The 21,513-nt window shown below is 34.4% G+C and overlaps 3 protein-coding genes across 5 annotated transcripts; 1 reads left to right on the forward strand and 2 right to left on the reverse strand.

The window, feature by feature from the left end:
* Positions 1-9: 9 nt before the first annotated feature.
* Positions 10-2,474, reverse strand: aln (divergent protein kinase domain 1C). Its single transcript, XM_080145830.1, has 3 exons — positions 2,161-2,474; positions 1,296-1,474; positions 10-947 (listed from the first exon to the last, which is right to left on the reverse strand). Exons 1-3 carry the CDS (start codon positions 2,259-2,261, stop codon positions 10-12), a joined length of 1,218 nt encoding a protein of 405 aa, XP_080001956.1. The 5' UTR covers positions 2,262-2,474.
* Positions 2,475-4,345: 1,871 nt separating this feature from the next.
* On the reverse strand, positions 4,346-13,918 carry LOC145304134 (eukaryotic translation elongation factor 2-like). 3 transcript variants are annotated; one of them, XR_013874000.1, is made up of 12 exons: positions 13,640-13,787; positions 12,188-12,587; positions 11,118-11,790; positions 10,565-10,805; positions 9,600-9,994; positions 9,240-9,357; positions 8,227-8,309; positions 7,544-7,670; positions 6,706-7,116; positions 5,984-6,116; positions 5,398-5,492; positions 4,346-4,766 (listed from the first exon to the last, which is right to left on the reverse strand). XR_013874000.1 is itself a non-coding variant. In XM_080145898.1 (12 exons), exons 1-12 carry the CDS (start codon positions 13,640-13,642, stop codon positions 4,668-4,670), a joined length of 2,550 nt encoding a protein of 849 aa, XP_080002024.1. In that variant the 5' UTR covers positions 13,643-13,918; the 3' UTR covers positions 4,346-4,667. The 3 variants fall into 3 exon arrangements, 2 of the variants coding, with proteins under 2 accessions (XP_080002024.1, XP_080002030.1); XM_080145898.1 differs by having other exon boundaries at positions 6,934-7,116; positions 13,640-13,918; XM_080145904.1 differs by having other exon boundaries at positions 6,706-6,888.
* Positions 13,919-16,089: 2,171 nt separating this feature from the next.
* On the forward strand, positions 16,090-17,927 carry LOC145304151 (uncharacterized). Its single transcript, XM_080145920.1, has 2 exons — positions 16,090-17,153; positions 17,830-17,927. The coding sequence occupies exons 1-2, from the start codon at positions 16,422-16,424 to the stop codon at positions 17,914-17,916; spliced, it is 819 nt and encodes a 272-aa protein (XP_080002046.1). The 5' UTR covers positions 16,090-16,421; the 3' UTR covers positions 17,917-17,927.
* The last annotated feature ends 3,586 nt before the right edge of the window (positions 17,928-21,513 follow it).

Raw genomic sequence — 21,513 nt, forward strand, 5'->3', positions numbered from 1 at the left:
CAAAATTTCTCACAAAAATTCTTTCAACTTAGATTCAACAGTCACAAATTCCTTCAAAGCAGATCTCAAATTTTGCATCAAGATAAAGTCTGCTTTGATACGTGTACCATCCTTTGAGGCAGATGGATTAGCGCAAGATTTAACAAAGTTTCTGAGCGCGTCGGTGCTGTGGCTAGATGAAAGAAGGCCAGTGGATAAACCTTGAAATCCTAAATCTGTACCAAGGAAGATTTTCTCACAAATAACTTGTAGATTGTTATTGGTTGCTCCCGGAAAACATTTGTTGTGCAGTAAGTCACACGTACCTTTGCAATCAAAAAAGTCACAATCGCTGTGATTGTCGCAGCGAGTACTCTCTCCAATTGATCTATCTATAATAGGCTTCAAGTAAACATTATCCAAGTCCAAATACTTAACTTTACCAAAGTCTGATACTCCAAAATGTTCTTGCTTTACGTCGCAAAGATAAATAGGTTCCTCAAATGAGTTTTCCAGTTCGGCCAACAAATCCAATATGCCCAAAGCTATCTTAACATTTCTTACAAAGGCTGTAAAATCCAACTGGGATACGATGGTTGGATACTGTATTTGTTTAAGTTCCTCTACAATATAAAATCCACCACAAGTACCATAAAGTTCGGGAAATATATCGTTATGTTCAAGCACTGACAAGACCACAAATTCAGGATCTTGTAGTAGGCCCCACAACGTTTTTAAAGAGAGCTTCTGTAACTGTTGATTTTGAGTGGAGGAAAAGGATTCAATTTTAAGTGGAGACTTCCACAACTTGTAAAATACGCGTTCAGAATAAGAGACGTTGAAGTTGTGAATCAGATGCGATTTTATAATACTCTTGAACTCAGCAATGTTGGGGAAATGTTCAGTTCCGTTCTTGTCTTTCCAGAATAAGTTTTCTTCTTCGTTTCCAAGTACATCAGTGCGTCGACCTAAAGCATAATCAAATACACAATTATAATGTATTTATCAGTATAGCTCATGAACGATTTTACTACAGCAGATATAATTTAATAGCCATAATAGGATTTATGAGTGTTCGACAAATTAACGCATAAATTGATAAAACACAAAAATATTTTTGTTCAAGATAAATTACAAGTGTCTCCTGCATAGAAAAAATTAAAAGAACTAACGATGAAGCCTGTAATTTTTCTAAAAACATAACGACCAACATGGAATTAACAATCACATACTCAAGATACCAAAGTGTACAAAATTTACACACATCAAATTTAACCCCCTCCACAAGAATGAATTAACTAAACAGAAAAAAATACCTTTTACAAAAACAGGATTGGCATGAAACTGCGCACTAAAAACAACTTCTTTGCCACCATGAAGAGTTTGGCAGTTGTATGAATCCAAGGCGCCACCGCAAATTTCTTTACAAAGATTTCCAATAGCACGTCCACTTTCTACATCGTCACATAGATGGTCAACAAGCAACAAAGTTTTCCTAAAAGATCATGACCATTAGTTATTTACAGAAATACGTATTGAAATATCAATAAAGAAATTTCTATTATCTTAATAAATAAACAGAATTAACAATATTGAGTTTTAAAGAGAGGCCCAAGTAATACATGTAAAAACATCCTAAACATTTTATCTTAAATCTTAATCGACCCCACTATTTAAATTTTAGTTTTAGAAAATAGTTATAAACCTTCCTGGAACCTTTGAGAAGTTACCCTGTAAAGGAGAACCCGATCGGTTCAGTGGTTAGCGAGATCATTCGCTACAAACAGACAGACAGACATCGTTCTACTTTGTATTATAGATTAAATAGCTAGAAGTATAATAAAAAAATTAATTTATATTTTGATCTAATAAATACCTAACAAAATTTCAATTTATCGAAATTGATACTCTATACTAAGTAAAGCAATCTTGAATTCACAAAATTCAGGGAAGAAGAGAAATCGCATCACATTCCTATTTAGCTAAAAATTAACTAGGACAACTCCGCAGTTGGGTTCTCTATACATATTATGCTTATATAGAAAATAAATAATAGCTTTATATTCCTCAAAATAAAAGAAAATCCTAAGAATAATAAAAGAAATTAAACTAAAGAATATTTAAACAAATCAACAATCCTAACTACAATTAACAAATAACAATATAAACTACAAAAAATACCTGTTCCAACAAATAAAGTTCCAATAGAGGGCTAGGCTGAAGCACAGCGAAACTAAACACAAAAATAAAAAGGCACGTTTCTTAGAACATAAATAAACCATAATATGAACACATATCACAACAAATCACTTTATATACATAAAAACTTCATTATACGTGTAATAAAATTGACGTAATTAACATAATTTTAGTAATAACTTTATAAGCAATGTTCTAGCGTGTTTGCTTCAAGCATTCTTAACTTTACCCCATCCTCTTTTGGTGGTGCCCACACGTGTGCGCTTATTATGCGGATAATGCCGCGTAAAATTGCGAAATTGCGTTGGTAAGAGTTTCCGGTAAAATGTCGTCGTTTCGGCCAAAGGGAAGCTGCAACTTTTAATATCAAACTAATGTAAAAATAATTTGAAAAATAAATGGATCTTTATAAATGTGCAAAAAAATACATTTTGACACAAAACTAATTTATTTGTCCTGTAAATATTGTTAGTAAATAAAAGTTGCTTCTCCTCTACGATTTCCGGGTGTTGATAAGGAATTATGGTCCTAAAATGCTTTTTTTTCACTCCCTGAACCAAGTGAGCCTTTTGCTTTGTTTTTTTTTTCATAATTTAATTCATCATTCCATGCACTACAAATTTTCTTTGTATGTCTGTCTTATGTGGTTTTTGGCTATTTCAAGATGAGACCACACTTTTGTATACCTATATATATATATATATATAATTATATATATGCGCTCCTGTCCTGCTTTTGGTCGGCTTCAATATATGCTAAGCTAATCCCAGCGAAACTTTTTTAAAAAGGTAGCATGCTACGTTGTTCGATATCGTTGGAAAATCGGCCTTTGAAGAAAAGGTAGCATGCGAGTTCGCCATCGATATCGTAGCAGAGTAGCATAAAGAGATACTGCTCTCTATTCGGTTCTTTCTAAAGTATAAAAGCCCCTCAGATTTTTTTCTCACTTTTCTAATTTAATTTTATCCCCTCTCTCTCTCTCCCTATAATTATGAGCCAATCTAATAGTGCAGAATATTCTGGTTCTCTGATCGAAGGATACATACCTACTTATAGAACACTTTAATTTCTGTTTCTCTTTCCTTTCACTTCTGCTTCAAATAGAACAGCTTCGCTTAGGGGCCCGATTTTTAGAGTTAAAATCACTCAACCTCTACGTACTGGAGAGTAAAATCTTCAAATAAACACGTCTGCAAAAATGATAGTAATATTTATTTTTCTTTTCTTGAAACATAATACAGATGATATAATATTAGATTTTATTAAATAAAAAATACGAGATAAAAGAAAATTAGTACCATTAGCTAGTGCTTTTCAGGGAAGCATGAATGACATATGTGGCTTGAACAGTTTCCCTAAAACGACTTCTCGAATTTAGGCTACAGCCCGAGAGCTTTCTAGAAAAGTCGCTAGATAAAAAAGTAAATTAACCAACAGGTTATTTAAAAATAAGTATAAATATTAAATCTATAGATTTGTCAATGTTTTGAAGGAAATTATATGGCCGGCCAAAAACATTTCGCAATGTTACATTGTACACATATTTATTTATCTAATATGACGACATCTACCGGAAATAGAACTCACAAACCTAGCACAAAGAAAATCAGGGAACATAATACGCGCCATTCTTGTGTCAAACTAGAACAAACCCGAATTTTTTTGAGGCAAGGGAAAACAACCAATTATTACAATGGGAATTTTAGGCACATTATTGGCAAACTAATGACTACTATTTTTATATACTAGCAGCTGCACCCCTAGCAACTAGATCTATATTCGGAGCCTCGGAGGGCAGAAAAATAGCCTAAAACAATACCTATACTGGATAAAAATTAAGTACCCTAAAACCCTCTCATAGCCTATAGGAGGCTTCACTAATAACGCATAGAAACGCGATTAGAGATCCTTAGATATACAAAAAAGCTTATTACTTTTTATTTAAAGAATTCCATTGTCATTGATTTACAAAAGGTTAACTGAATAGAAGCGCCCAAAGGAAAGTAAAAAATGGGCCATGAAAGGAAATAAGTCAGCAGCATTTTCCAAGACTTTGTTTTACCAATCCAATTTCACCATAAAAAATTGACTTAAATATATAATTACGGCTATTGATAATTTTCGAAAATTAGTGCATTCATAAGTACTTTATTGAAACACGTGTGGATTATAGCTAAAGATTTATTTCAAGCTTTCCCCTGTGGTGACCGGAAAACATAGTTTTACATATTTTAGATGTTAAATAAAAATTACATAATAGTTATTATAAGCATTAATAATCTTACAAATCATAATTAAATTACATCAACTGCTGCAGTTATGAAATAGGCGCCGAAATCGGCGAAAATAAAATTAGAGGCAGCAGTCCACCGGCCAAAAATATTTTTTTTTTGTTTTAAGAAGCTATTAGATAAATAACAAATACAAACACAAATATGATAATAGAAAAATAATCCAAAATATAAGAAAAAGTTTTGTGTAGGTTTGAGTTACAATTTGTCAAGATAATTGGCTAGGTCAGGGTTGCCGGGTTTCAGTCCCTTCCTCTTCTTGGTGTCCTCGACAATGGTGTTGGTCTTGGAACCAACCTGAAACAAGAGTAGCGATTAGTATTTATTGACTTTAATATCAAATAAGGATGACAACATCCATAAGAGCCCTACAATTATTAATTGATATCGGGAAAACATTAACTATTTAATTCAAGATCTAGAAATTTAAGTAGCACCGCATTTGGAAAAAACTTAATGGAAATATGACATATGAACTAGCTTAATTCCTAAATATTTATACAGCCATTTATCTTGAATTTAAGCAGAGAAAATAAAGTTTCCCCATGTTACGGACGGACTAAGCGAAGTAGATTAGATTCGCAACTAAAAAATTAAAATTAATCAATGTGAAATACTGTTGGGAGATTTTTCGGCACATAGAATACAATAGAATGTATTTATGCTTCCTAATTCCCATTTTATCTTCCTCCACTTATTTAATCTGGAACTCTTAATATCATGAAGGATAAGAGAGCGTGGCTGATTTAGAGGATTAAAAAACTAAATAACTTCCATTAACCTTTCCCTAATTCCAAAGAAAACAGTTATGGATTCTTAAAAATGTCTTACACTCTAGCTCACCCCCTTGCAATGAAATATAAATCTTTATTTGGGTGAAAAGGAAGGAGGGACGTAAAATAATATCAGGTTGAAAGAAAGTACATACCTCAAGTGGGTCTCCGGGCATAATCTGCCAGTGATCGAAGACGCACTGTGGGAAAGCTTGTCCACCGGTATTAGATCTCAAATCAGCTGTGAAACCTAAACAAAAACAACTCAATCAGAAATTAAGCTTTTAACAAGATTTTTGTTTTCTAATAATTTTTTTATCAGTGAAGTAAATGTTAACTATCATTATTTATCAGATAGATTCCCACTTCAATAACATCATGTGAAGTTATCTAGGTCGAAAGATTAAATTTGTATGGCACCTTAAGAAAATTAAAATCTAATTAAAATTTTAAATAAAAATAATCTATGAAAAGCAAAGACAAATTCAGTTTGAATACAAAAAAAAAGTAGTAAACAAAAAGTCAGCCGTAAGACAAAATAAAAAGGAGGGATTTTCCATCTTTTTATAAAGAGTTATATTTCCCACTTCTCCCAAATCCCTCATTTTTATGACGTCACATGGCGGATTTTAAAGAAAAGTTGACCAGTTACAAGTATCGCAACAAATAATCAAGTTAAGTTAAATAAATTTTATTTACTCGCAAAATCCCAACCATAAATTAATTTTTAAAATTTCTTACCGAATGATTCATTGACGGGCAGGTAGGCTTTGACAACGAACATTGGAGTACCAGGGGTCTGGGCCTCCTCAATGACATGACCTCTACGTCTGTTCAACACACCATAAATACCACCCACAGCGTTCTCAGGACACTAAATAAGGATATTTAAATTATAATTTTATCAGTAAAGTGCACATTACTATTATAAAAAGTTAATGAATTGGACAGTTAATAACACTTTATTAATAAAGTTTAAAGCAATATGGAATACTTTCAAACTTTCTAGTCGAATTAACCAGTTAGATTTATTTTTAACTTTTGTAATAATAAGCGGGTAGGGGGAAGGAAGAGGCTTGTGAATTATTTAAATTGTTAAAGCCTGTATAGTAAAGTTAGTCGACTAAAAAAGTGTAATGTTTTTTCGATACTAGGCTGAATGCTGAAAAGAAACTTTTTATTTGAAAAACAATAGTAATTCTAATAACTAATGTGTTAGATAAAACTTTCACACAAAATAAATGTTAGCGATCAAATATTTGAATTAAAAATCTCAAAGCTATTACCTAAAAAAACTAAAAGTAATTATCAGGAATTTACTAAAAATGTTGGGTATACAAGATGTCTAAGATAAAAGCAGTCAATTTTGTTACTAGCGGTATGTGCTAAAAGATTTGACTGACATGGAAACAAAAATAATAATATTCTAATTGTAGCAAAAAACAAACACAGTAGTACTATGCCTGAATTTCACAAAGGTAAACAGGCTCCATAAGCCTTGGCGCAGCGGTCAGCATGCAAGCATACAGGACACGCCTTGCTGTGGGGATAATCTGACCACCACCGCGGTGAATCGCGTCAGCGTGTAAGGCCACGTCATAGAGGTTGAACCTAACTGCTCTCATATTCTCATCACAGAGAATTCCCTAAATCATTATTGTAATTAGATTGATTATTAAAACTTTTTATACCTGGATTTCGACAAGGTATACGGGCTCCATAAGCCTGGGTTGAGCGGTCAACATGCAAGCGTACAGGACACGTCTAGCTGTGGGGATGATCTGACCACCACCACGATGGATGGCGTCAGCGTGAAGGGCAACATCATAAAGGTTAAATCTAACTGCACGCAAGTTCTCGTCACAAAGCACACCCTTTACAGAGTAAACATATTAGATTAGGAATATATTATTAGACCCTTAAGGGTTTTCGACCTTTATCAGTGAAGTAAATGTTAACAATCATTATTTTTCAGATAGATTCCCACTTCAATAACATCATTAGATTAACAAATTAAATGAGCAAAATTAAGATAAAAAAAATATCTAGAATACAAAGTAGAAGGAGGTCCGTCCGTTTGAAGCTTAAGATCTTAGTAACCAGTGAACCGATTGGAATCTACTCTTTAGGGAATAAAAATACTAGTCCTGTGGTGGTTTTAGGCTATTTTCTTGAGGGATGAAAACCCCCAATTCCAGCAGAAACAAAAAAATACCCATTTTTTTTGGTAGGTACTAGTTTTAATAAAATGTGTTTAAAAAAAAAAAAAATTTTCAGGGATGTTAAGAAAAATTGTTTTACCTCCTTAGTGGCCCACTGGAAGCCAGCAACACAAGAATCCTTGATTTCATTCAAGTACTGGACTCCCTTGGTGCAGTCAACCATGATGTTGGGGCCGTTGGTGTCGGGGCCGAAGCACCAGATCTTTCTAAATAAGAGGTTAATTTAAACACGTTTCAATATATCAATAAATCATAAAACAAGAAGTTAAAAATATCAATTAAAGACAGAAAAAGTGCCAATATATGGTATTATCCTCTAAAATATTTTTTCAATTTGAAAATTATTATACCGCCTTCAAAATTGAAAAAATATTTTTAAGAGAATAAATCCGTAACAAAAAATGTATCCAACACTACTAATGAGCTAGAAACCGAAATCCTAACTCAAACTCTCGGCTGGTGATTGAACCTGAGCCGTATTGCCCTGCAGACCAGAACGGCCCGCATGGCTAGCCCTGGCGTGTCTCAACCATGTTGTCTACCATGGTTGTAACGCGTGAATGATATTAGCAATATCGGACCCGCTGACTCAACCTTGGATGTAATAATTTATATTTCCAGTAGGTATTATTACCAATATTTTAAACAAAATACCCGCAACTTACCAAATTTACCATAAAAACAGTGGGAAGGAATGTTCTGTAATAAATTAAACCCATATAGGGAAACCGCCGACAGAGTAAATTTAGAATAAGATCTAACCTGGATTCTGTGGCGTCAAATTCGTATTTGTCGACCAAGTATTTGCCTCTGACCTTCAGATCATCTCTGGGGTTGACATCTCCCTATAATAATTTATAAAGTTACCATCCATAGCTTCGGTAGTTTTTCCTTTTTTAGTTAAAATAAGGAATAGTTACTCATCGCATCGTATTATTAAACTTTCCGCGGATAGTACAATGAAAATTTGTTGTATAGATTTTTCTTTTATTATTAGTGGAAAATACCCATGCTACGGCCAATATGGAATTTATATTAGGACATTATGGAGATACCTAATGCATATTTAAGGCATTAGCCTTTTATGCTGATAAAAGTAAACAGTTTTTAATACTTTTTTCTTACACCAGATAAACATAGGCTCTAACAACCTTGTAGCTGGCTAAATCAACAATCCTATGCACTCCCTACAATTTTTCCCATATCGAAATATCCACGTACTTACTACTCTACATACATTTAAAACATTTATTTGTTCCAGGCAATTTCCAAGTATCTTCTCCATAGAAAGGGAAAAGAACTAACGATGAAGCCTGTAAATTTATCTAGCAACACAACGACCAACATGGAATAATTAATCAAATGCTGGAGATACCTAAGTGCATACTGTAAACAGATTCTTTTAACAATCTTTACCAGTATTCGGGGTGTATATTCAGCATGGTTGACTCCGCTAAATAGAGGGAAAAATATAAAAAAAATATGTGAACGGGGGAAGGAAGGGGGGGGGGGGGTGTATGTAAAAATTATTAGAACTTAAACATTTTTTCTCTCCTACTTAAGAAAAACAAGAAAATATGGGATGGATGATAATATGAATAAGACAAAATGTTCTGAAAATATTTTTCCACGGGGAAAAAAAAATTTTTGCAGCGGGGAGAAAAATAGTAGTTTTGCAGAATATACACCCCTCGCATACTGTAATCAAATGCTCACAATAAATCATTATCAGTACTAAAAGATTGTTTCTCATCCTTATACAAACTTAAAATTACCTTGTCAATGTCCTCAGCGAGACCTTCGGGCATGGGAACAGCTCTCATGAAAAGTCTGTTGTGCTTGTTGGGAGACTTGGACAGGCACATCTGGTTAGACTCCTCTTCAACAGTCTCTCTAAATTGAAAATAAATATTTTTTGCTTTTTTTTAAGACTCAAATATTAGTATAATAGCCATGCATGTAAAATACTAAAATTTGCATTAACTTTTCTTTTAACTGCTATAAAAGTTTTTTTTTTAACTAAACAAAATAATTATTATTACTCAGAATTGGAATTATCGCAAGTATTAAATGATTAATTTTGAGCGCGTAGCCAACCTTACAACAAACCGCTTAAAACAAAAAATTCTAATTACCTGTAGGATACAACAGGGTCGGACTTCTTAAGTGGAATCTGAGCGTGGTCCTCCTCCAGATCCTTGAGGCAAATCTCAAGATGTAGCTCGCCAGCGCCAGCAATAATGTGCTCTCCAGACTCCTCAATAACACACTGCACCATAGGGTCAGACTTGGCCAATCTCTTCAGACCCTCGACCAGCTTGGGCAGGTCAGCAGGGTTCTTAGGCTCGACAGCGACACGCACGACAGGGGACACGGAGAACTTCATGACCTTCATGTTGTGGGCCTCCTTGCAGGTGGTGATGGTTCCGGTCTTGACGAGGAACTGATCAACACCTACCAGACCGCAAATGTTACCGGCGGGCACATCCTCAATAGCCTCCACCTTACCTCCCATCATCAGAATGGTTCTCTAAATAGAAAATTTAAGTAGTCTAAATTTTAACTTAACACTTTACAAAAAAAAATAAAGATAAATCAGATCTTCTTGGAAGGGTAGTTTATGATCAGTGAGTCACAACTGAGTTTATCATCATATTATTAACTTTAAGCATTTAATGAGTTCCCGCATTAGATTTGCATTTCAAATAACTCTTTTCATAGGGAATAAAGTCTGAACTTACAGGAGATAAGATACGAAATATCGGCAAATAATAAAATTTCTCGTATTCATTCGAATCCGGTGGATAGGTACCGGTTCTCATCCATACGAAAAAACTATGTCTAGCATCGTATTATATCCAGCTTTCTACGAATATAAAAATGTACAATCATAAGATTAAAAGTTTTTTTAGCCGGTGCCTTCGGCACCACGGGGATAAAATAACTAGTTTTAATCTCATAATTATACATTCTATATCCGCGGAAAGCAGTTTATAATACGATGCGAGAAAAAACTATTACACAATCCCCGGCAAGTAATAAAATTTACACAATCCCCCATATAGACTACTATATTTTTAATTTACTAAAACTAACAAACCTGGATGCTCTTCTCATAAAGATCGTCCTTCTTGCCAGGAACAAAGTTGGGACCCATAATTCTGCACTTCAAGCCGGTGGCGATCTTGCCGGAGAAGACACGACCGAAAGCGTAGAATCTACCCTTGTCGGATGTGGGGACCATCTTTGAGATGTACATCATCAAGGGAGCGTTGGCATCGCAGTTCTTGATACCGGTGCAGGCAGCATCGTCGGGGGGTCCCTCGTACAAGAGCTCAGCTCTAAACAAAAAAAAAAAAGGAGTTTCAATTTTTTAAATCAAAACTGAATTTACACCAATACTTATGTAGTTCAGGTCTTCTTGGAAGGTTTGTTACAGATCACGTAATCACTACAAAGATTCTCATCATATATATTTAACTTATCGAAAAGTTAAAAATTTTGTTGCTGTATAATTCTTAATTAGTCTGCAAAAATTAAACATCAGTATGTGGAAATTATGTATTTCTTCGGGAAAATAAGAATTTTTTTATTAGAAAATTTTATCAAATTTTTTTCAGCAATCTCTCAATAGCATTACAAAAATGATCTACCTGTATTTCTGAGCGGTGACAGGGGATGGCAGATGGATGACAATCATCTGGAACATAGCATCACCAGCAGGCAGCCAGTTTCTCATAACAGTCTTCATCAAGGGCTTGCCTTCCTGCTCTAGCTCATCAGGCTTCAAGATTTCCTTGACAGACTTGCCAGAAGAGGTGGTCAGCTTGCCGAGAAGCTTGGCGGTCTCATCCTTCTTGAAGTTCATAATAGCATCAAACACCATGTAGATAGGGTCCAGCACATACATGACAAAGGACCTCTTGTTGTCTTCATCCTTTGACTTAGACCACTTCTTGGTCTTGGCGTTGAAGAAGTTCTCACCCCATAGCTTCTTCATCATTTTGTCGACATCAACGCCGAACTTTGTAGCGTACATCTCAGCGAACTGCTTGAGAGTAAAGGCCCAGCCGTGAAGACCGGAACCAAAACCAACAGAGCCGTTGTTGACATCCACACGAACAATACCCATGGGTCCGTCGTCATCAGCATAGGTGGCGACAATAACGTTAACGTTCTCGACAATTCTCTGGAAAGTCTGGTAAAGTTCCTCCTGATCCAGCTGCAGCTCGAGCAGAGCACGGTCCATCTTGTTCATGAATAGGACGGGACGAATACGCTCGGCAATGGCCTGTCTCAGTACAGTCTCGGTCTGGACGCAGACACCTGGAATAAGACCCTTATCATATAAATAGTAATACTACCAATTCTTAAATAACGCTTATGTTCTTCAATATAAAATTTCTTATACTGTAACTTCATATTTAGATAATTACAGAACAGATTGAGTTATCCATTTCAGGGAAGCTTCATATAGGTCCTAGATTGTTTTAGACCACTTTATTTTAAAATTTGAATTTAGGGTGGTTTTAGGCTAAATCTCTGCTTATCTCTACTCCTTTTTCTACTAAGACCCCCAGAAGCTAAAGGCGCTACCGCTCATTTTTTTAGTTAAATTAATAAAGAGTGAAGGATTGGCTAGAAAGTTTTATGACCATAATACCGAAACAAAGTAACCATTAGAGTACATTTACTTTCTGAGAATATGTTATTTTATTCTTACCGGAAACACAGTCAACAACGACAAGGGCACCATCGGTGACACGAAGAGCAGCTGTGACCTCGCTGGAGAAGTCAACGTGACCGGGAGAGTCAATTAAGTTGATCAAGAAACCGGGGGTATCTTCCTTCTCCTGCTTCACGAAAGCAAGATCCTTCTGGTCCATCTCGAAGTACATGGAAATAGCGGTGGACTTGATAGTGATGCATCTCTCCTGCTCATCCTTTCTAGTGTCGGTGGCACGAGTCTCGCCAGCCTTGGAGGCAGCAATGATACCGGCCTTGGACACAAGAGAGTCTGTCAAAGTCGACTTGCCGTGGTCGACGTGGGCAATGACAGACATGTTTCTGATGTTCTTCTTCTTGTCCATACATCCTCGGACCTCGTCGATGGTAAAGTTCACCTAAACAATTAAGAAACATTAACTAACTTAAAAATACATTTTTAACAGTATTGACCTTATAAAATATTTTGATATACAACAATTTAAACATTAGTTTTAAAAGGAATTGTTATTCTCAAGTTAAACTTGAAACGAAACTTATTGTTGCACCACCACGACTACAAATACCTATACCCTACCCCCACATTAAATAAAACAACTGAAAAATCTGAGCAATGCATAGTAAACGTAAATTTATAATTAATATTGTGCAATAATATAATAAACATAATTTTACTTATTATAATTGAGAATCCAAAAACAAAATTTTATTTAACATTAGATCACTCGTAATAAGGCAAGAAAACATATTTCTAGAGAATTTGTGTTATTTGTGTAATAAGCTTCTAAATAGACTATCGTAATACCTACAGTTTATTTATATTTAATTAAAAAAATAATTAGATTAATAAATATCACAACGGAGGCTTCAAGCTAATATATTAATTTAAACTCAATTTAGGGATCAGAAAGAAGTTATTTTCAATACTAAATACTAAATATAAATATAAGATCATTCAAACGTATCATAAAAGAGCACTACACTTACCATTTTAAATCACTGTTAAAAACACAAATAAGTAAAATTTAAACAATTTAGTATCGAAGCTACCTCAACAATTAGAAATCTACTTCTATAGATAGATTCCCAAGAACAAGGAACTAAGGTAATCAAACAACTATAAACTTCAGTCTGATACTCATGCTCATAAAGACGAATATATGTAAGTTAAATCTAGTTTTAGCTAATCTTTAAACGAAATTGATAATGCTTCGCTCCTTACAAATGTTGTAACCCTTGTTATCACTAATAAATCACTTTTAATGATAAAAATCAGCAAATTTCATAATCCTTTCACTTTAAGATAACACGAGGTCAACCCCGCCCGGCATTTTGCAACAATTCACTTTAAACCATATTTTAAGCAAAATTAACACTAAAATAACAAAATATATAACATAAAATCAATTCATAATTAATTATACTGCGAATTTAAAGATTTTAAGCTTACCATGATTGCAGACAGATGATGAACGTACGGAGCAAAATCTGTTGGATGTGGATCCTAAGACGATCCAACCGGAAAAGGACAGAATGATGAGTTACATTGCATGAGGTGGGTTGCCACTTCACCCTCACACGTGACTCAATACAAACTCGACAAAGTTACACTCAAAAATCGCGTCCTTAAAAATCGCTTAACAATATTTAGTTTTTATCTGCAATAATACAAAGTATTTAAAAATTTTAATCATAATATTTAGTTTGAAAAAATTTTATTTGTATTTTTGTAATATTAACGCCAAAAAATGTACAGCTTTTTATATGTTTACACGTAGGGAACAGAATAGACGCCATTTTTTTCCTTACTCCAAGGTTCCGCTATAAAATAATGACAGAGAGGAAAAGAAATATTTTTATATTATATATATTTTAATTAAAAACGTTTCATTATATTTTAAGGTTTTTTTTAAAGCGTTTTTTTTTGTAAAAATTGTTAAAAAAAGAGATTTTCAATATATTTATTAGGTAAATATATCTATCTTTTTTTCGATGAATAATAGCGAGATAAAGATAATACATAGTAGAATGATGTCTGTCCGTCCATCCGTCTGTCTGTCCGTCCATCCGTCTGTCTGTCCGTCTCTCCCTTAAGATCTCGGTAACCACTGAACCGATCGGATTCTACTCTTCAGGGTATATACCTATTGGTCCTGTGGTGGTTTTAAGCTATTTTTGGGGGGTTGGGAGTCCCCTAACCCCCCTAAAAATGAAAATTCCCCCCCTCAAAAAAAATTCTGGGGGTACTACTTTACATAAATTATTATTTTTTTTACGTCATAATCAGAGTCAGACACTTTTACTAGGTTCTTTTAAAATTTTTTTATAATTGCCTCATGCATTGGTGCAAAGCCCCTAAAGGCTAGGGGCGCCATTGCCAGTGTCTCATAAAATGGTAATGTGCTATTTTATTCTTTTGAGTCTCTGGGGGTTTTTCAGTCATTTTTTTCTGCCCTTTCCTAAATCTATACGAATACAGACCCTCTATAAGCTGGCGCAACCGCTAATATCAAAATTATCAATATTGATTTTCTAAAAAATATCAATATTTGATCCTGAAAAGGATTAATTTTAGATTTTAAAAAATGATAAGATCAAAACAACGAAACCTTTGACATATAATAAAGATCTTAAAATATAACAAGGATGACAACATCCAAAAAAAGCAAAGCTATGAAACGGTAGGACAAACGAACATTATCACTTGTAGAGTTTAAGAACTGAATAATCAGAATATAAATCCATGAAAGTCTAAACAAAATTGTAAGTAAATTTGTTAAAAACTGCTTAAATACAGGATAATCTTTATAGGGACATACTTAAATTTTTAGGACTTGATTATAGAGACGCTTCGCTTATAACATTGTACTTTGTAGTTCTAGAAACCAGTATCCCAAAAATCAGTTCAATCAGATAATTTAATCACATAAAAATTAGTTGTTAAAAAGTTAAAATTAAGATGTTAAAATTGACGTACGAACATTCTGGTAACGATTATAGAGCTGCTACGCTTTCCAAATCGTACCTAAATACTACAGGAATCACCTTGCAAAGTTTGAAATTGATAGGGTACAATTCTAACATGTAACGAAAAGAACTAACCGTTCCACCTAAAAAAGCTAACATTTACGGACGGACCGACCCTAATTATAGAAAAGCTTCGCTTTGAAAAGCAACAAGAATGACAACATTTATTTTAAGTAGGAAAACTCTCAATTATCAAATTAAGATCATTTATGCAAATTAGTGGTTAAACGAATCTTCACAAAAAAAATTATCTACCTTTAAGAAAATTGTTTTTAAAAGCAGTACCAAGTGAATGACGAACAGCATGATTTGTAGAGCAGACTTGCATTAGTCAGCAAAGTTTTCAACAACACAAATCAGCCTTCTATCTTAATTAGCAGAAGAGAAAAAAAACACATTTCCTTTTATATCATTGATATCATCTAAAACATTACAGACAGGTACTGTTGGACCAAGTAAAATCAAGGACAGATGCGCAGCAATAGTAAGAACTCTACAAAAACAAGGATGACAACATCTATAAAAGCGAAGCTCTTAAATGGAAGGAGAGTTTGAGAACTGAATAATCAGAATATAAATGTATAAAAGTCTAAACAAAATTGTAAATAAATTTATTGCAAAACTGCTGAAATACATGATACTGTTTAATGGCATACATATATTTTTAGTACTTGATTATAGAGATGATTTGCTATAACATTGTACCTTGTTGTAATAGGAATTAGTATTAAAAAATCAGATAAATCGAATAATTCTAAAATACTTTAATTTGTTATCAGCATGTTTTAGATGGACGTACGGACTTTCTGGTATCGATTGTAGAGTTGCTGCGCTTTCTAAATCTCACCTAACTTTTATAGGAATCATCATGCAAATGTGATGTATAGTCCCTTTCTTCCTGATTTAAGAGCAATGCATGTATTATATAGTTTAGCTTTTAGTTCTTGTGTCAACGGTTTCGGAGCAAGACATTGCTCTGCAACACGACACGAACATAAAAGTGAACAGTTGTCTTAATATTAATGTTATTATTGTATGTTAACCTTGTATTGAATTAATACACTTTATAAGAATATTTAGCTGTTTGTTCTTGCTATTACTATACGTCATTTTGGCGCAGTAGTGTAGTACGAATCTACGGCTCAGATTTTCTTTTAATTGTATTATTTCTTTGCTTTAGTTTTGTTCAGGAATTTTTGGACGCCATGAAGGTGGACATTGATTATTACAAGAAGTTGTCCCCGGCGGAGAAGGAGGAGTATATGCTCCAATTGTTGGCCTCGCTGCAGGGTGATATTCATTCCAATGGGGATATGCTGGTTAATCTTACTGGGAGAATGGCGCCGCTGGAGGCGAAAGTTCAGGAATTGACGGATAATGTTGATACTAATGTTGCTGCGGTTACTGGACTGGCTACTCGGATAGACGATTTGGAAGATCGTCTTAATAAGGTGGTGGAGCCTAGTGTTGATAATGATATCAAGACTGAAAATGTGACTGTTGTGAATGAGTTTATGACTGGCCAGCAGCGAATTCTTGAAAAGATTGCCCAGCAGAATAGTTTGAATGACCAGCAGAATGGTTCGAATACCCAGCAGAATGGGTCGAATAACCAGCGGAATACCCAGCAGAATGGGTCGAATAACCAGCAGAATGGTTTAAATAACTCTATGCCGTGGCAGAGGACGGCTGGTGGATCTGGAGGATTTGGAGGATCAGAAGAGAAGCCTAAGTTGTTTGCTGGTGGTTCTCGGCCTATTTTTGGTGGTATGCAGGGAAATGAAGATAAGATCATCAAACTTTGGGAATTGTCTAGAGTGGATGCTGTGGATAATATCTATAATGGAGTTCTCATGTGGTGGCCAGCCCTTTCTGAGGTTGATGCGGAGGATTTTAATACGCTCAATTTTTTTGAAGCTGGACTGAGTGATTCGCAGGTTAGTTGGTGTAAATCTCTTGTTTATGTACCAGATAGATCTCTGTATGTTTCGCAGGGGGAGGAGAATGTGCATAGGTACAATGAAACGTGTGCTAAACTTGATGATCAGTTCAGGAAAAATGCGCCTGAATTTGCAGTTGACGATGATGTGATTTTCTTTGATGATTATTTGGAGAGATTTTGGATGACTACTAGACGTTATCATATGACTAATCATCAAGTGTGTAAGGAAATTTTGTTTGATAAATGTGTGGGTGTAAGAACCGCTTGTGGTTATACACTAAAACCTGCTGATATGGAGAATAGACAATTAACATTAAAGGGGTACTTGTGTAAGATGCGGGAGACATTTTTACCACCCGACATGAAAAATGTGTGTAAAGATGCGTATTTGAGTGTTAAGCAACATGAGAATGATAAGATTGATGCATTTTTTGATAAGATACTATCTTTCTGGAAACGTGCGTATCCGAAACCAACTGATGATATGTTTATGGATTTCTATTCTCAAGTGTGTAATGTGGTTTTATCTCCACTTTTGGCTAATCAGATGCGTCAATTTGCATTGGATTTGGAGCGTGACGGACAAGTGCGAATGATAACGAAGTTTCGGACAGAGTTAATAGTTAAAGCACAATTGATTGTTAAAGGGCTACAATTTAATCAAATTTCAGGGTCAATGGCTAGAGGATGTACAACAAACCAGATGGCTTTGGCTAAGACGATGGTTGGTGGCGTTGGTTCCAAGTCAAATCCTGTAACTATTGATCAGGTTAGTGATGAAGATAATTTGTCATATGAAATAAATCAATGTGAAATTGATTTAGCTGATGAATTTGGTGGACCAGCTGAACTTATTCCTTTAATTGGCGCAATTCAAGGTGGTTTTATTTGTTATTATTGCAACAGAAAGGGTCACATGATGAGGGATTGTTTTGATATTAGAGATAAAAAGTTGCCTAATCCTAAAGGAAAATACTTTTTGCGGTGGGGAAACAAGCCTTTTGTTCCTTATAAGACGGGGCAAAAGAGTTTTAAAAAGAATGAAAATAGTTTGGATAAAAAGAAATTGGTTGGTGAAATTGAAGGAGAGGTGAAAGAAGGGGAGGATACGAAGGAAGTGGCGCATGTCGATGGTTTAGGGGCAAGTGATTATGAAGACGATCTTGTAGCGGAAGTCGAGGCATGGAATAATGCTATTATAGATGACATTTTATGGTTTTAATGTTTTGAATGTATTATAATCATAAAACCTTATTCCATTTTCTACTTGTTACGCGGCATTGTTTTGATTTATGCGCATTGTAAATAAACAACAACAAAACAAAATTAATGATAAAGAGTGAACGAAGCAACTCTAATTTTGTGATAATTTATTTTGATGGTTTATTTTGAATTATGAAAAGATAACATATTGTTTATAAGCCTATATGAAATTATGAGATTATGTTATAATGGAAATCAAAATAATTAATTTAGTTTTTGATTATGTTTTGTTGAAATTAGGAAAATTCATTTTTGTTTCAGACTGTTGTGGTGTCTAACAGAGATAAGAATAATAAAAAGTGAAAATGAAAAATGAATTAGGAATACAATTTTGTAAAATTGCTATTGAAAAATATTAAATTGAATTTTAAATTGAATTAAATTTGATAAAAATGTGAAATTAGATATTTGAAAAGTATTAAATTTTAATGAAATGTGGAAAATTGTTTTAAAAGATGAGTCAGTTATTGTGATTTAAAGTATTCGATTTTAAAACAATTATATTGCGATTTAGTGATGTTGATTCAGCAAAATTTTTAATGAAGTTTAGAATTTCATGAAGCAAAATTGTTATAATGCATTAGATATAATCATGGAGAAGTCTCTTTCTATGAAGGAAGGGAGGGGCTGTCTCTCGGAGCTGGTATGCACAAATATGGTGGAGCTGTCTCTTTTGTTGGAGGAGAAAGGGGGAGTGAACATATTTGCAACGAATATTGCACTACCTCTCAGAGTTGGTATGCGCAGATATGGGGGAGCTGTCTCTTTTGTTTGAGAGAAAGGGGGAGTGACCATATTTGCAAAGAAATTTGCACTGTCTCTCAGAGCTGGTATGAGCAACATGGGGCGGTGTATAGAGGTAGCTGCAATGATTATCGGGTGTGGAGCGCGCCATGCGCAGAAAGTTGAGCTGCGCAGAGAAGTAAAGCTGCGCAAGAAAGTGCTCTCAGGTATTGAGATATATAGTTAGTTGAATTTCGACTTTTAAACCTTTTATACATCTCAGTTTAATCTGACAATAATAGTTTTGTTAGGTAATATTTTATTGAATTTCAAAGAATTGAACTTATGGTATTTGGAAAGATTAATTTGCTTGGTGATTGATAATGTTTGATCATGTCATATTTCTTAATACAACTTCTTTTATTGTGTTACAAGTTATTGGTTCATTTATTGAAACATTTATTTATGGCATCTAAAATAATTGTATTTATTTTAGATTGGCTGAGAAGAGTGTTTGTGGTGATTGGGAGATACTGTCATCATTATTTATTTGATGGTGAGTTGTTATGGTTTCATGTTGTTACCATTTGATTACCATTATATATATATATTGCTGTTCGAAAAATAGTCTTGTAAATTTGTTATATATATATTAATATCGATATTAATTCTTATGTACAGTGATTTTTCATCAATTGGCATCTAAAAGTTTGTAATATTTTAGATTGGTCGGAGAGAAGTTTACTGATTGTGGATTAACAAATAGTTTGGGGAGTTTCTGTTGGCCGGAGAATTTCTGTTGTTGATTGTGGATTAAGAGATATTTTTGGACGTTTCTGTTGGTGGATGAAATATTGTCGGTGAGTGAATTGTTTTATTCAGTCTTTTGTTATTTGTTGTAGACAGATAGATAGTTATTTGATAGACAATTGGATAGTTACAACCTCATAACTGTTGGTGTTAGTTAGATAGCTGTTTTATAAGTTTCATGAAGATTCTGAGATGGCGGCTGGAGCGGCTGAAGTCTATGTTCCAACAAAGATTGGTGGCATGGAAATCCTGACCTTAATTGATAGCGGAAATGCAAGAGGCTGCCTGATATCTCAAGTGTTGGCTAGAAAGCTTGATTGTGTGATTGAAGAAACGGATTCGAAAGCAACAGGCGTGCAGGGTTCCAGCATCAAGATTGATGGTGTTGTTCGGAATGTTGAATTTCAGATTGGAGGTCACAGTTTTCAAGAAGATTGCTTTGTTATTTCCGGCATGACTGTACCTATGAACCTAGGCAGTTATTGGCTGAACAAAAATAACGTGAAGACGATATTTGCCAAAGACGGCAACAGGATTGAGATGCATGGAATCAGTGTGAATTTAGTAGCTAAACGGAAAATTGTAGTGAAGAATTTGGTTCATACAGTTTTGGAGAAAATGGAGAAAGCAAGAACTAAGAAACCTGAGATTAATGTAGCTGAGTTACAAGACCAAAAATGGATTTGTTCATTGAAAAATCGAATGGAAATTCCTGCATTGAGTACAGTGGTGGTAGAAGTTTCAACTAAGGGAAATATGCCTGAAGGACAGTTGTGTTATATAGCTCCTAGACAAGGTTACTGTAGCCGAAACAACTTGTTGATAAACGAAGGAATTACTGAGGTGGGAAAGAACGGTAAAATTATGACTAAAATCACGAATTTTGAAACTGTTAAGAAATCTGTTCCTGCTGGTACTTTGGTTGGAAATTTGTTTTTGGCGGAGAAGATAGCAATGCTGCAAGAGAACAGAGTTAAAGAAGATGTGTCAACAACATTAAAGAAGATTCGTTTTATTAAAGATAAATTGAAGTTGGATAAAGTTCCGTTTTTAAAGGATAATGTTTCTTTGAAAGGAAGGATAGTTGGTTTGTTTTTAAAGAATTTCAAGGCGTTATCGATTGATCCTACGGATATTGGATCTTGTACTTTGGAGGAGTATGATATTCAGTTGGTTCCTGGAGCTCAACCTTTCAAGAATAGGATGATTAGACTCAATCCTCATCATGCAGAGAAACTAAAAGAACAGATTGATTTATGGTTGGAAACAGATGTGATAGAGGAATGTAATTCACCGTTTAATTCTGGAATTTTTGCTGTTAAGAAGAAGGTTGGAAATACTAACGAGGTGAAAGTCCGTTTTGTCCTGGACTACCGTTCATTAAATGAGATAACTGAGAAGATCTGTTACCCTTTGCCTAACATTGGTGAGCTATTTGACAAACTTGGAGGAAAGAAGATTTTTACGTCTATTGACCTAACTTCAGCGTATAATTCAATGCATTTGAAGGAATCTGTCAGGAAATATACAGCATTTTGTTCTAATGGACGGCAATATTG

Source organism: Acartia tonsa, chromosome 2 (genome assembly GCF_053477335.1).
Source record: "Acartia tonsa isolate MP-2025a chromosome 2, ASM5347733v1, whole genome shotgun sequence".
Classification (NCBI taxonomy): domain Eukaryota; kingdom Metazoa; phylum Arthropoda; class Copepoda; order Calanoida; family Acartiidae; genus Acartia; species Acartia tonsa.

Bases quoted from the DNA above. Each gene is read 5' to 3' on its own strand.
- aln (XM_080145830.1), bottom strand. From the start codon at position 2,261: ATGGTTTATTTATGTTCTAAGAAACGTGCCTTTTTATTTTTGTGTTTA. The intron at 1,475-2,160 runs GTATTTTTTGTA...ATGATCTTTTAG, and splicing joins AACTTTATTTGTTGGAACAG to GAAAACTTTGTTGCTTGTTG. The intron at 948-1,295 runs GTATTTTTTTCT...ATTATGCTTTAG, and splicing joins CAATCCTGTTTTTGTAAAAG to GTCGACGCACTGATGTACTT.
- LOC145304134 (XM_080145898.1), bottom strand. The intron at 10,806-11,117 runs GTAGATCATTTT...TTTTTTGTTTAG, and splicing joins GTCACCGCTCAGAAATACAG to AGCTGAGCTCTTGTACGAGG. The intron at 7,671-8,226 runs GTTAGATCTTAT...CCTCTTATTTAG, and splicing joins TTTGACGCCACAGAATCCAG to AAAGATCTGGTGCTTCGGCC.
- LOC145304151 (XM_080145920.1), top strand. From the start codon at position 16,422: ATGAAGGTGGACATTGATTATTACAAGAAGTTGTCCCCGGCGGAGAAG. The intron at 17,154-17,829 runs GTTAGTTGGTGT...ATCAAATTTCAG, and splicing joins CTGGACTGAGTGATTCGCAG to GGTCAATGGCTAGAGGATGT.